This window comes from Microtus ochrogaster, chromosome X, assembly GCF_000317375.1.
Source record: "Microtus ochrogaster isolate Prairie Vole_2 chromosome X, MicOch1.0, whole genome shotgun sequence".
NCBI lineage: Eukaryota > Metazoa > Chordata > Mammalia > Rodentia > Cricetidae > Microtus > Microtus ochrogaster.
Genome location: NC_022026.1, coordinates 61,747,405 through 61,763,432, shown reverse-complemented (window position 1 = coordinate 61,763,432; position 16,028 = coordinate 61,747,405). Strand labels below are relative to the sequence as shown.

Below are 16,028 nucleotides of genomic sequence, written 5' to 3'. Positions count from 1 at the left end.
TCTCTCTCTCTCTCTCTCTCTCTCTCTCTCTCTCTCTCTCTCTCTCTCTGTGTGTGTGTGTGTGTGTGTGTGTGTGTGTGTGTGTGTCTGTTTGTCTGATTCTGTCTGTCGGAAGTACACAGGCCTGCACACACAGTTTGTTGAAGCAAGTGCTCTTTCCAATGGACTTTAATAATAATGAATTCTGATCATGGCTTTTTCCCTAATCATCTTCAAGCTTGAGGGTAAAGTCCTTGTCTCACTGCTGATCCATACTTCAGAGTCCTGAATACTTTGCTTTGAGTCCCTTCTTCATCTTCCTGTTCATCACTTATGCAGTGTCACCATCAGAGGAGTTAGCCTTCTCAGTAACTGTGGGCAACTGAAACACACACTATTATTTAGAACAAAACCAAAGAGGATGTCTGCTGTATTTCTGAATCTAACAGAGAGGTCTATCAGTCATCCCTAAACATGGGTAGTTCTCTCCTCTGTCAAACTGTAAAACCAATAGCTAAATTCATTTTTAAAAGATGCTGTTCTTCTGGCTCTTAAATTATTTATTGAATTAAAAGAAGATGTATTTCTTAGTTTCAGTGCATGCTGACTCAAATGTTACAATACAGGACTGAGAGCATAGCTCAGTGGTAGAATATATATGAGGTCTTGGGTTCAATTCCAAGTATCACCCAGCTCTCTGCCTGCCAATGTTACAGTCATTTACAAAGCATAAAATCAAAAGTTTATCTGTGGAAATCTTACAACACAGATAGAACACTAGAAGTATTTTCCATCCTTCTAGTTCTCTTGCTCAAATCCCTCAAAGACAAACATCCTTCAACCAAAGACCAGTAATCTGTTAGTCTTGACACTTAAACCTACCAATCAGCTACCTCTCTCACAACCTCATTTTCCTCCTTCTCATTCTAGCATCCATTTTATAGTCACTATCTTCAGTTCCTGTGGGAATTCTTATAGGATGCTTCATGAAAATGGTGGAAGTACAAAGGAAATAAATAGATATGCACCAACAGTACTATTTACCAGAAACCAAGATCAAGTTCGGTTCAATATCATGGTTCAGAATACACAGACAGACCTTGACCTTATGTATCCAGGTTTTACGAATGATTGTGTTTTGTTATTTGTTCCTTAACTTCACTACTATAGAGTTCTCTAATAAATGAAGAAACCCATATTTGTATAATTTCCATGTCAAAGGGTCTGAATCTCTACTTTAAATAGTTCACAGAATGCTGAAAGAAATAGAATCTCTGAAACTTCTTTGAGCTGGTATAGAGACCAGCAAGCACAGTTCATCTTGCTTTGGGAATTTTAAGGGATCAAAGAGTGGGCACCCAGAAAGAAAGAGGCTATGTACTATCCCTGGGACTTCTCAGCTTCGTTCACTCATAATAGTAAAGGCTTTTTATTCTTCAATGGCCTCTACCTTCAAACTCGTTAAATCTGCTCCATGATAAGAGTATCTCATAACATATTGATCAAGAATTGCTGCTCAACCATAATCTGTCTAGATTAGGGTTCCAGGCAAACAGCCTCAGAGAGAAGTTTGTATATGTATAGGAGCCTTATCTATACTTAACATACACAAAGATGGAAGGCACTTTGCTAAGAGAGGGACTCAACTGAGACACAATCACAGTAGGGAGATCAGAGAGCAGCTCTGAACGTGAGATGGCCCTCCAGAGTCCCCTCGATTGAGACAAGGAATCCAGTCCTGTGTGCCACCACACTGGTTGTACAGTGCCTTCAGGAAAAGGTAACACTCATGCATGAGTCCATTTCCTCTGATTAAGGGGGTTCCCAGAGAAATTTTCAAATGTAGTCCAGTAGCAGCTAACATTATCAGCCCACTCTGTATGGATCTTACAGCATACCACAGCACCCATTACACTGTCATTTTCCAGTCAAAGAACAAAGTAAAATTACAATGCTCCAAGTATATTAACTATAGACCTACACTTTAGCCACTTAAGGTATATTTGAGAGAATAATATTTGAATAGGCCGTTGATCTCTTCAATAAATATTGACTAGATTTCCTCCAGTGTCTCTCAGGCCGTTAAAGTAAAGCGGCCATTCTTCCCCACCAATCTCTCTTCTAAACCACATAACATGTCTCTCTCACCACACTATCCTTCAGGGACTTCACCTGTGTCTTTGCCTCTCTCTGCTTAGTGTACATCTCAAAGATATTGTCCATCCACATCTCATTATTCTAGCTCAATGCTTGGCAAGCAGTGCACTCAACAGAGGTTTGTTGAGTAAACAAAGTAACCAAAGAGCAAGCAAATGAGAAAAACAGTTTTGTCCCCCACAGAAACCATAACATAGGAAAACACATTTGATGAAATGAGAACAACTCATTTTAATGCACACCTGTATGTGAGTTTATCATTGGTGCTTAACAAGACTAGTTTGATTGTTACTGACTAGCATAGCATAAAAGGACCATTCTCAGTCGGCTGTATTTCACATCTCTCCTGTGTATACTAAAATCTATCATAGCATATGACTGTAAACTGGAGAAGAGATTAAAATGTAATCATAAAACAGCTGTTTGATCAGCTGTTACAATAGGCTGTGGATGAAGCTGTGTTTCCATCTTATCTAGATGGATAAAAATAATTAGTCACAGAAAATGGTTGGTCATAAGGCTATTTTCATTTCTATAACAAAACATATCAGCTAATTAATGATGGCAGATGTCTAGAAGAACAGGATAAATTGTATCCAATATTTTACAAAGATAAAAATATGTTTATAGTAGACGTTGTAGACAAAAAGGTGTTGATGACTGCTACTATCAATAACTTCAATGCATTACAGTTCTGAACTGATGAAGAATTATGGGTTTCTTTGTGCTGTATCATAGATGGGGAGAATACTTGTTTTCTTTTGAATTGACTAAGAAGTTCAATATTAAAATAAATTGGTGAAATTTGTCTGGGGTGACAGTTTTGAAATACTAAAAGAACTGAAGGGATTTCCAAAATTTATTTCTAATAATTTCATAAAGAAATAGTATTATGAACAACAATTTATATGTATTATAACTTTGTCTAAAAGAAGAAATTTGGGGAAAACCCCAGTGTTCAAGAGATGGTACATTAAATAAGTTATAATGCAATAATATGAAGTATTCTTATAAATTTATCAATCATATGGAATCCCAGAGTTCAGAGGTGGGAGGGCAGGAAATTATCAAATTTGAGACCATCTTGAACTACACATTGAGCTCAAGTCCATCCTAGGCTAAGAGAATTTCAGGTAACCCGGGACTGTATAGTAAGGTCCTGCATCAACGAAACCAAACAAATATAAGAAAGCTATCATCTGAGGCAAGATCAAGTAAGATGTACATAAGTCAGTGTAAATGACCTCTAGCCTCTTCTTGTGAGGCATTTAGAAACTGAGAAGAAAGCAAGTCTTCTGGAGCGCTGAGGCTGGGTAGAAGGAAGATTTCAAGTCAGACAGGGTCCCAACGCTGAAAGAGGAAGTGGTCAGTGGCTCCCATCTCTAATGCAGAAGATAAGCTATCGCTCCCTGACAACTTCATTTAAAAAAAATTCAAAGGAAAAATTAGTTTTCTCCAACAGACTCTCACTGTGTATGTTAACCCCATGCCCAGCAGTAGATGACAACAGAGAATGAAATAAATGCTATTTTTTGGAGATAACATTTTTGGTCACACTCATTTGTTTAGGCACTTTTTTAATCTTGCTGGTCTTTTGTTTGTATATTATGGTTTTCAGGTTTGTGTCTTTATGGGTTTTGTTTATGTGTGTGTGTGTGTGTGTGTACGTGTGTGTGTGCGCGCGCTGTTTTGGGTTTGTTTTGTTTGTGTTGTGGTAGTTTGTTTCCTTTTTTATTTGCCTGTTTTCTCTAAAGAGAGAGAAAGAAGGTATGGAGTTTAATGGATGAAAAGGTAGAGAATATCTGGGGAAAAAAGGAGAAAGGGAAATTATAATACTGTACGAGTTTTCAATAAACATAATTAATGAAAGATATTCATAAGCATTCACAAAATGTTATTAATTTTAAAATGGATAGTAATGAGTATATAATAAATAGTTTCTATGAAGAAAATATAGATTGAAATAGTAAGAGTAGGTAGTTTTATGAGGTTTAATTATACCTGAGTTTCATTTCCTTCTTGACATTTTTTGTAAATTTATAGATTTCTCTTCAACAAATATGTATTATCTTTATAGTTTCTATTATTAAAAATGTTTGTTAACGTGTAAATCCCACAGATGGGATGACTGACACTTCCATTTATCTAAGTGGAATTCTTTCTTCAAACTTCTAAGGGTATTCTGGCTAGTAATTAATTTGACTGTTCCTATTTCATTTCATCCTTTTGTTAGATGACAATCTAAACAGTTTGCTGCTACAATGTAGCAAACTAGAAATAACCCATAGAAGTGTGATAAAATTAAAACAAAATGCAATTTAAGATAGAAATGCAACTGAGAGCCTAAGAGGGAAAAAAAAACAGCCTCATCTCCAAATGATGAAGCCATGACTCCATATTTAATATGAAAAAATTGATGGAAATATTGGACAGATTAATAAAAAGCAGTGAGGGTGTTTGGACTAGAAGCAAATAAAGCTGAGACCTGTCAGGACACCTTCGTCATTGTCAAATTCTGGAAAATACTGCTGCTGAGCAAGCCAGAATGAAATAACAATGGGAGAAAAAACTGACACAAAACCAAAGGCTTATTAAACACTAAACACTTCAGATGTCTTTTAACACTGTGTATGGTAAGATGACTAATATTTTATAGCTTGCATCCATGTAAAAGTTGAAGGAAAGAACCACTCCAAAAAATTGTTCTGTGACCCCCCCACATGCCATGTCACTAATACCCACCCATACATTACACAGACATACTACTAATAAATAAAAGTGAAAAAATAAAAAATATAAAAATGAATAAAATATTTTATAAAAATAAAAAAGCATTTAGAGAAATAAATAAAATCTGGTGTTCTTGAGCTGGGGATGTAGCTCAGCAGTGAAATACTTCCTTAGTAAGCATAAGGACTTAGATCTCATTCCTAACACAACTCAAAATGAACACGTGAGGAAGGAGGTGGTTTTATCTAATAAGTAAAAATCTTAAGAAGCTTTCATATCAAAAATCACTTAAAACATTATCTCAAAAGAAATTCATCACTTGAATGTTCAAAATTAAGGAAGAATTTTACCCTTTTAACAACCTTTTGTAGCATAAATCAGTTTTATGTAGATTCCTTAGAAATAAAGCCTAGTGAGCTCTTGAGTAAAGTCGGGGCTGAAGAGGTAAGTCATCAGTTAAGAGCATTTGCTGCTCGGTCAGAGATCCGAGATTCAATTCCCAGCACCCACGTGTTCCGATATTCAATTCCCAGCTCACAACAATCTGTAACTTCAGTTACCGGAAATCCAAAACCCTCCTCTGGGATCTGGGGGCATCAGACACATGTAAGTAAACACTCATGCACATAAAATAAAATTAAATGAATCCTTAAAAAAGGAAAAAATGGGCTGCCACATATATAACCAGAACAAATTTCCAAGCATTCTGGTGCGGGGCAAAACCACCATTTCTTTAGGTCCATGGTTCACCTAAACAGAGACTCTCATTTTGACACGCATTTTAAACCTAGCAGGATATTTTCTCTTTCAAGTTTTCAGAGTCCCTCTGTAAGATGACTTGTAAAAAAAAATACCCAGTGACTTGTAAAAATAAGGTCAGTATTTCCTGATGGAGCAGCTCCCACTCATGCAGAAAGATCCTGAAACTGAGCAAGCGCTGGCTGCACATTTAGAAAAACAGCTGGGATTTGAAGTGAAGTCCCCAGATCCTCTAAGCCTTGTGCTTCACATCTAGGTTAGCCTTCTTCCTTTAGGAGGTATATGGTTTAGCTCCATTCTTCAACAGGTTCTCAACTATGGAGCCAGAGCCTGGGAAAACCCATAATCCTCACCCAGGAATTCTATTGGTTTAACCAATAGAATTCTGGGGGCTATGAAAGTCTAGAGCTAGAGAGATAAATCATAGCATGTCCCTGATTTTGACAAGTTTGTGATCAGATGAAAATTCACAAATCTTTAATTAGATCATTTGTCCTATGAGACATTGTCTCATGTCATTTCAGGCTGACCTGAAATTCACTGTGCAGCTGAGCATGATTTTGAACTTCCAATCCTTATGTTTCCATGGTCTGAGGACTGAGAATACAAGGCATGAATCATCATGTTTGGTTTATGCAGTACTACGCATGGAGCTAGGGGCTTTGTGTATGATAGGTAAGCACTCTACTGGCTGAGCTTCAGCTGCATCCCTTAACAGATAATTTAAATAAAGCACAGTAGATGAGATGCAGTAATAAAATCAGACATGGGGCATTGCCAAGATTATAAGTATCATGTCCACCAAACCTAAAACTGAAAGTTAAGTTATGAGTAGTTTATGCCCAGGGTCATATACATGTATACATTCCATTCATCTTGGGTCCTAGAGCACACCTACCATTACACTTTTATCTTCTCACCTGTAATGACTTAATACCACTGATTGGACATACTCTTTAAGCTGCAGACATTATAATTTAAGGCATATCAATTACTGTATGTGTGAATTTGAAAATTGTTAAGAATAAATGTGTGAATTTACTAAATTTGGGTGGTAAAACGCCATCTGTCATTAATATCTGGAAACAGTACTATCAACAATGAAATGTCATTATATAGACTTTACTGTGTCAGTGCTCCTGACTATCAACAATGAAATGTCATTATATAGACTTTACTGTGTCAGTGCTCCTGGAGGCCAACACCTTGGAGAAGTAATCTAGAAGCTAAAGTATCTCTTCAAGTTCACAAGATAAATCAAAGCCAGAGATCTCTTGTCTGTTTTATTTTGTCAGAAATGTAGAAATTACTAGAACAATTGAGTTCCTCAATTATATGCTGCGGTATTTAAACCAGGCATTAACTGTGTGCAGATCAGTTAAGGTAATTACCCTACTAAAATCTTCTGAGAATGTATGTACTTGCAGCCGTGTGAATGAATGAATGATACCAGAGCAGAATTAATCATCATTCCACAGATGGACATGGTGACACACACCTGTAATCCCAGTGTCTAGGAAGGTGAGACCAGATCATCTGAAGATTAAGAACAGCCTGAGCATCAGAGTAAGACTCTGTGTCCAACAAAATTATTGTTATAGAGAAATTGCTGTAGTGGACAAAGGTGAAAAGACTGAACCTTGCTTCCCTGGATGTGTTACTCTCACAAGGAGAGTAGAACTGCAACAGGGGATGGGGGCAATCCTAACGTTATTATCTGCAGGCATCAAGTCGATTGTAAGGCTTTGTAGAGCAATATGTTTGGGATTTCTGGTATTTGACATATTTATGTTTTAGATGTGTATTTCAAAGCAAGTTTAAGCCTTTTCTTTAAATTCAGTCACTGGCTTCATATATCATTTGTATATGTGAGCAGAATAAGCAGTGCTTGCAAACAGAATTCTTTGTTGAAATAGGCCTTGTTTCCCCATCTCCTTCCCCCTCCCTCTCTTCTCTCTCTCTCTCTCTCTCTCTCTCTCTCTCTCTCTCTCTCTCTCTCTGTAGACACAAATTAATTCTACAAGTCAATTTCTCAATCTATTACTGGATAAGTGGTCACTTTGTGAGCCTGATTAACAAGAATAGTCAACATTTCCTGTATACTTTGCAGATGCTGAGCCCCTTTCCAAACACCTAACATACATTTTCTCTTTATTCTTCTCAACCACTTTATATAATAGATAATATAGATGTTATTAGTAACCTCATTTGCCAGATGAGAAAATGAAGGCAGGGAAAGTTAACTATTTTACCAAAGGTAGCAAAGCTTGTAAGATAGGACACAACCCTTGAAAGTTGTTGCCACTGCTGCTCCTATAAGGCACAGAGCCCCTACCTCATTGCCCAGCTAGTGGGAGGATGGTATTGAAGTACTGTAGAAGGCTCATTTGTGCCTTGTAGAAGGAGCTGCGGGCTGTGTTCCTGCCACGCAGCTCCCGGCCTCCTGGCTAGCTTATGTCCCGAAATAACAACACACAAACTGTATTCATTTAAACACTGCCTGGCCCATTATATCTAGCCTCTTCTTGGCTAACTCTCATATCTTACTTAACCCATATTTAGTAATCTGTGTAGCACCACAAGGTGGTGTCTTACTGGGAAAGATTCAGCATGTCTGACCTGGCAGCTTGCTCCATCACATCTGACCAGAGAGGAGAGACATGGCGTCTGCCTAACTTCCCTTCTTCCCAGCATTCTGTTCTGTCTACTCCAACCACCTAAAGGCGGGCCTATCAAATGGGCCAAGGCAGTTTCTTTATTAACCAATGAAAGTAACTCCTCCATCAGTGCCTTAAACCCATTCTGATGACTTCTAAAAATGTGCAAGAAATTGTTCTTTAGTGATATGTGGTTTCACCCATGCAGCCCACTTACAGGCTCCTCCTACCAATACACCCTAGGTGTAAGGAGGCATTGTCATTAGAATCCTAATGAAGCTGCCATGAAAACTCAAGCATGTAGACAATGCTCAATATGCTACCCCTCTTTACTGTTATTAAGTAACAGTGTTGAATGGATAATTCTGTTTGTTGTTTAACTTTTATTATAATGAAGACAGGCATCAAGGGGCCACCCACTATAAGAACTAGATCAGAGTTAGAACAGCAGCCTGGCTGGGGTGATGCTGAAGCACAGATCTAGGGATTCACAGATTTCTCCAGATCTGGGACCAATGAGCTCCTCCAGTCCCTTGATGGGGGGTCTGTGGCAGGACATAGTTAGAAGTGGGCAGGCTGCTACCAATGCTTAAATTTATGCACACATTTTGTTGCTATCACCTATGTGAGTCACATCCAGAAAAATTATTGGCTCCTGAAAAGGAAGTAGTTATTACATTTAAAAGTGCCTGTTTCTTCTCTCAGGGACTGGAGATTGCAGCAAGAGAAATAAGCAAGACACAGAAAGGTAAGCAGTGGATGACCTCACTCATATTTGGAAGCCAAAACTGCTGATCTCACAGAAGAGAGTAAAATGCACTAGAGGCTGGGAAGGACTAGAGTAAGGTCATACAGGGAGACAGCCGGTAGCAAAACACAGTCATATACATATTATACATAGTTATAGTGTTCTATAGCATTGTTACTGGACTATAGAATACAATAGTTTTTAAAACTGTTTTATTCTGAAGTTCTAGGATTGCACCCAAGGCCTTATGCATGCTGGGAAATCACTCTACTACCGAGCTACAATCCACAGCCACAATTTATTATGTATTTAGCAAAGTGCTAAAAGAGGCAATCAAAGGTTCCAATGCAAAGCAATACATATTTTGAAGAAAAATAAATGCTAGTTACACTGATTTGATTATACAGTGTGTGTGTGTGTGTGTGTGTGTGTGTGTGAGAGAGAGAGAGAGAGAGAAAGAGACATTAACAGGTAGTACAAGATTATTCCAATTGATATAAGATACATTAGGTACAGAGGTCTCACTAATAGAAGTTATTTTATAATACATTTACCTTTTGGGGAAGAGAGAGTCTAGAAGTCTCCAAACAAAAAGCAAAGATCAGGTAGTGAGGACACAAATTATCCTAATTTGATTAGAACATATTATCTATATCTATTGACATATCACACTGTGCTTCATAAATGTGTTCAATTATCACATATAAGTGGAAAAATTTTGAATAAGGTGAGAAAAATATTAACTACCCTGATTTGATCATTACAGACTGTATAAATGTAAAAAATTATCATGTAACTCACCATATATTTGTAAGATTAAAATTACAATCAAAATTAGAAATACATATGTAAAAAGTTGTTTTTAAATATTACTATTTGCATTGCATATAATGGTAATGATTTTTACAGTACAAAGATGAAGGCCCCATTTTGTAATAATTACATGTTGAAAGTGCTTTCAAAAAATGTTTTAACTGAAATAGAATGACGTCACTTCCCCCTCCTTTCCTCCCTCCAGTTCCTTCTATCTGCTTTCATTCAGATGAGTTCAGTGGTTTTTAGAAAAGGGAAAAAGAAAAAAGGCTCTTTGTTCAGAAAGTAAAGGCATATCACAAGCCTTCTTTCTGAACCTCTGAAATAGGCAAAAAAAAAAAAAATCCATTGTGACTTCATGATAGCAATTGGAAAGGCAATGTGTTTCATTGTGACATCTGCATCCAGCATAAAGCATACCTGGTCCCACCCTTTCTCTCACCTTTCTCTCTCCTCCCCCTCCTTCCTTCCTTTCCCCTAATTGCCCCCTTCCTACTTTCTGTTGCTTTTAAAACTAGTCTTTCTCCTGTTTTATTTTCCATGGAAGCAGTTTTTTCCTTCCCTGTTCACTGGGAATTATTTTCCTAGCACACGTTTTGAATCATTTCTAATTTTAATTTTCAATTTTTTATCAGTTAGTAAGCCTTCTTTTCCAGTGAAAAAAGAAGCGAGGAAGCAAGTGATGAGAAAAGCCATGCGAAGTATCTTAGGCAAGTGGAGGAAATAGGGCTCACGTGCGCTTTTCACGGTTTCCATCTATGCTTACTGAATACGGCCCTGGCCTTTCTGGTTTTTTTTTTTTTTCTTAGCTGGGATATACGAATTTTCAAGCACATTATCAAATTATAGATGTTTTTGAACATTTCGCTTAAGGAGAATTTCTCCATTTTTTTCCTTTCATGACAGAGAAAGAGGAGGCTTGACTGTCAATCCCAAAGAGACCTCTACCCCCAGTGTCCCTGAACTCATGACTAGTAGGGAATCACTTCTAATCAGATATTTCTAAAGAGATACCTCAATTGCACTGAAAGCTTTTAAGCATTAGAAAGAAAGTTATATATTAACTAGTTATACCCTGAGTGTGCCTCTCTGTTTATCCTAAAGGGAGGAATCCAAATTTGCTGACAGCTTTAAAACTTATCAGGGGATTATCAGATTGCCCCATGTTTAATCATTAACTAGGTTTAAAAAACAGAGTGGAATTTGGAAACATAAACCAACTTGACTTGGGCCATTTCTTCCATGTCAGTGACTTTAACTCTCTGTCATGCACATCTATGGCACCAAATTCCTCCTTCAGTTTCTGGCTACTAGATTTCTGTTCCTAAGTGTATTCCCATCACTTCCTTTCCAGCTGTCTCAACTTTTCCCACAAACCTGTCCTCTGTTCTTCCCAGTTCCTTTCACACCAGCACTCTCTCCGTATTCCCAGTCATCTCACATTTATCTTTTAGGAATTAAAAAGTATCACATTCGCTTACAACAAAAGATGATAAAAACATAAAAGGCTCTCCACGATTTATCTCTTGTGACCTTTAAAAAAACTTGAAAAAAATTTAAATCAGTTCTGCTGTGTACCCAGATTTAAAGCTGGAATTCCAGGCTTGTGCCACCAGGGCCACCATCCCAACTGACCTTTCAGTTTTGTTTCTGTCAGACCTCTCCCTCATTCTTCCCAATGAAATTCTTTCCTTAAGAGATATGAATTTTTTATTTTTGAAATTAAAATATAACTACATCACTTCCCCATTTTCTATTCTCCCTCTAAACCTCCCATACCTCTTCTTGATACCTTTCAGATCCATGCCTCCTTATTATATTGTTTTATACATACATACATAATATGCACTCACATATATGTATATACACATAAACTCAAATGAATAGATACAACCTGCTCAGTCTGTTTATTCGGGCCTGACCATCTGGAAGTGGGTAAGCTATTTGGAGACTCTTTCCTGGGGAAGACTATTTTCTCCCCCTGAGCATTCCTTAGTTGCTAATAGTTATTCTTAAGGGGTGGGGTCTCTTGAAATGTTTCCTTTCTGTGTTATCATGTCTATTGGTGTTGTACTTGTTCAGGTTTTGATTAGGCAGCCATATAGTTGAGGGATCATGGCTGAAGCTTCCCTGTCACTTCCAGGAGACACAGCCTTTCAACAGATTTCCTGCTGCTTCAGCTCTTATAGTCTTTCTGTCCTCTGCAATTCTAAGTGCTTCCTGAATATGCTAGGTCTTTCCTATGCATGCTTCCAGCATCTACATCACGTATCCATTTCATGCTTTCTCTAAAGCCCAGGTCCCTCCTCTTGTGTGTGAAGTTTGCCCATATTTTCCCAGATTCAGATATGTTCTACAATCACCTTCTCTAGAGTTTTGAATGTGTGCTACCAAAGCACGTGCCATGGGCCATTTTTATTAATTGTTCATGACTGGCTGTCACATTCACTTGTGAGGGCTCCAGGATCAACAACCTATGTTCAACTTTAATTCCCTTTGTGTGAGATAGGAGTAAGTGTTCATTAAATGAAAGAATAGACTCCTGTTTTCACACACACCAGTTCCCCCATGTGTGTTTGTATGTGTGAGTGTATGTGTGGTATGCATACATCTATGTGGATGTGGTTGTACAAGTACTCACGTGTGTGTGTGTGTGTGTAAGCCAGAGGTCAACATCCAGGCACTATTTTTTTTAAAGATAGGGTTTCTAGCTTTTCTGGGCTTACAACTATGTACCTTCATACTCAGTTCTTTTGTTCATATATATAACTTTATTGTATGGGTACTTGCCTGAACTTATAGACTGTTGTGATCTGCTATATGGGTATTGGGACCAGAACCCAGGTTCTCTGCAAAGGCCATCTCTCCAGTTCTCTCCAGCCCCATCTCATTTTTAAACGGATAAATTTTGTCATTTGACAACTTCATATACATATATATGCTTATGTACATATATATCTAAATAGATATGTATAGATATGAAATTATATGACCTCCCACCAACATCTTCTCTTATCTCCCTTTTATTCCTATCAATCATCACCTCACTGATTCATTGATACTAGTTCATTTCATACTTTGTTTTTATTTTGTAATGCATTTATTTTAATCTGGGCCATATATATGACCAGTGGATTTTAACTACCTATTGGAGTCTGGTTAGGTCACCAGCGAGCACTTAGCTGAAGGTCTTACCTTTCTCTGAATATATCAATACCAAATAGTCCATCAGTGGTGAGTAGGGCTCCATGAACCTCTCCTCCACCCATACCTGACTGTTGATGGACCCGTTCTTTTGCAATGCTGTGAGTTCCCGATTGCAGTTGCTGTGTGTTCTGCAATAGATAGCATTCCCCAGAGCTACTCCCTGTCTCCAAGCTCTCACATTATTTTCAGCTGTATTTTACATGGGTTTGGTGGAGGAGGGTTAACTCCATTCTCATGTTTCTGCAGCAAACACTATACTGACTGAGCTGTCTTCCTAGTTTCTGTCTTTTATAATTTATTTACAGAACTAGAGATGTAACTCACTGGTAGAGGTAACTAAAATGTTTGAGGTCTGAGTTCCATTCCCAGCACAGCAAAGGTAGATATTATAAGAAATGGAACTCTCTAGAGAAGGTTCTTTTGTTTTGGTTTTTGTTTGGTTCGTTTTCTTGGTTTTTCAAGACAAGGTTTCTCTGTGTATTTAGCTCTGGCCATCGAGAAACTTGCTCTGCAGACCAGGCCTCAAACCCAGAGATTTCCTTGCCTCTGCCTCCCTAGTTCTGGTATTAAAGGTAGGCACCACTAAGACCCAAGCATTCTGTTGAAAGTTTAAGGCATAAATCAGAAAGACCAAAAAAAAAAAAAAATGGGGCAAAGTAGAAAACCCCTCAGGGCCCTTTGGGAAAGCAAAGGACTTTAGTTAGTGGCCTGAAAAGAAAAGGTTTAGTTTCTCACAAGACAACATAGTGTCTGGAGCAGTAATATCGTCTATGGCACCTGGGTGGGAAATGCTTTGACGTCCAAGATTCTCTTAGAGAGAAGGCAGGAAAAGCATTGCCATGAAAGCTGAGTGTGTGTCCGCTCTTACCACCTCAGCACACTGTGCTTATGCATCAATGCATCTGCAGTGCCAGGCTGCTTGCCTCCCATGGGTAAGTTCAACATGGCTGACTACACAGAGGTATTAAATCCAAGCTCTGACCCAGAGGTGAGGAGGGCTGCCATGAAAACAGAACCAAAATTAGTAGGCAACGTTCAATGCTTGTGGCCTCTCTCTGGTTCTCAGAGAGTCAGGTCACTTGTCCAGTTCTCATGACAGGAAGAAAGGTGATCTCCTGATAAATATGGTCCTTTAAGATCAATGGACGGGAATCTTTAAACAATTTCTCTACAGATTTTGATAGCACCTTCTAGGAATCTAGGTACCAGTTAAACTGCCTATGATGAGAGCATTGCTTATTCTCACTGGCCCTGTGACTTGGAGCCCGCCTGACCTTCTCTAGAGAGTTCCATTTCTTATAATCCCCTCCCAGGTCTGACTTCTGCTCTTCTTACCTTTGTTGTGTCCATAGTCTCTCTACGGATGGGCAGTCTTTGTCCCCATTCTTACCAAATATGGAGTGGACTTGGGCCTAGTAGCAGTTTGGTCACCCTACGATACTCAGGGAGAGACTGCCAGGGTAGGTGGGGCTAAAAGCAGCATTCCCCAAGAAGGCACGATTAGCTCTGTTGAACTCATAGCAATCAGGGGGCCACAGAGAATTCGAGAAGTCTGAGCGATGCTTGGCAACAGGATCTATCTCCTTTTCTTTTTCAAGACCAGTCGATCAATGACAAGATAAAAACCTGTTGCTTGCCTTTTCTAAGTTAGTAACGTGTCTAGATCAATCTGGAACCAATATCTGACCTTTGAGGGTCTCCCAACCCCAAGTGTCTCCAGCTTTCCAGTTCTCTTTCCCCTCAACTGGAAAATTCTAGCACCATTCTTGAAGGAAAGGATCAAAGCCTAACACCAAACCCTCAGCAAGCTTCCAGTCTCCCATTTGTGGCCAGGGACTCACTGAATCCACTCCCCAGGAAAAACACAGACAGACAATAGCTCAATTCCACCCACAAGGACAGCCTCAGGTACAGCGAGAGTCGGGATTCTGGGGTCCGCCCCCGCCCCTTTGCCTTGCTGGCGTCCCTTGAGCTGGCCATTTGTCTGAGAACATAGCAGGAGCTCACAGCGGCAACTGACCTGATATGCCGCCCCCCACCACGATCACATCGCATTTGTTGCTCATGGTGCTCGCTAGGTTCCAGGCCGCTCACGTCGCCCGCTACTGTGTCAGGACGTTTGCCTGTAGCCGCGCAGCGCGCTGTCCCTTCACGCTAGTGCCTAGGCAGAGCGGCTATAAGCTGGCAGGCTCCTGGACTCTGAGTCCCGCCCTCCTGCTACTGCGCAAGTCCTCGCCTCCGCCCCTTGCCGGACGGTCTAGGCTTAAGGAGGCCGGACACTCCAGCTGAGACTGTGACCTAGAACAACAAAGTCCTTCCTCTGAGTAAACAACCCCTTGCTTTCTGCTGTGTATTTTCCAATCAGCCTCGCAATCACTCTATGCAACTGAGAGGATAGAAAGTCTTTTAATAGGGGTGAAGAATCAAAGATTGAGAGCTTTGCAAGTGCTAGGCATTGTGTTAAACTCATTGTGCAAGATTCCCGTTCAACTTCACAATGACCCATTTTACACAAGAAGAAAGCAGACAAAATACTAAGCAAAAAGCTAGAAAGTAAAATTATGTTAAAATGTCACCTCGTGGGGCTCTAGAGATGGCTCTAACAGAGAAGCCCTGTTCAATACACATAGCCATCTGTAAATCCCAGTCCCAGGGGATCCCACACTCTCTTCTGTTCTCCAGTGGGCACCAGGCATGCACGTTGCATTTATACATGCAGGCAAAACACCCACATACATACAACAATTAAAATCACATCGTACCCCAGAGATGTTTGATTAATATCTGCCCACTTCCAGTAATAACAATAAAAGGAAGAATTCAAGGCTCACCTTATCGACCTAACTGAATTATCATTCCCAGCCCTGGTCACCTCCATTTCAATATCTGCTCTGCCCCTGACACACACACACACACACACACACACACACACACACACACACACACACACACATCGTGACACTGTTTAGTTAACTGCA

At 39.3% G+C, this 16,028-nt stretch overlaps 1 protein-coding gene across 1 annotated transcript in view; it reads right to left on the bottom strand.

Annotated features, from left to right (window-relative positions):
- The window catches only part of Maob (monoamine oxidase B), a gene marked incomplete at its 3' end in the record, with an annotated part of 61,944 nt that extends 46,695 nt beyond the window's left edge, over positions 1 to 15,249 (bottom strand). Inside the window, exon 1 of the mRNA XM_005358953.3 lies at positions 15,071 to 15,249. Coding sequence (XP_005359010.1) covers positions 15,071 to 15,116 — 46 coding nt within the window. The remainder of the gene's footprint in view (positions 1 to 15,070) is intronic.
- Positions 15,250 to 16,028: the final 779 nt, after the last annotated feature.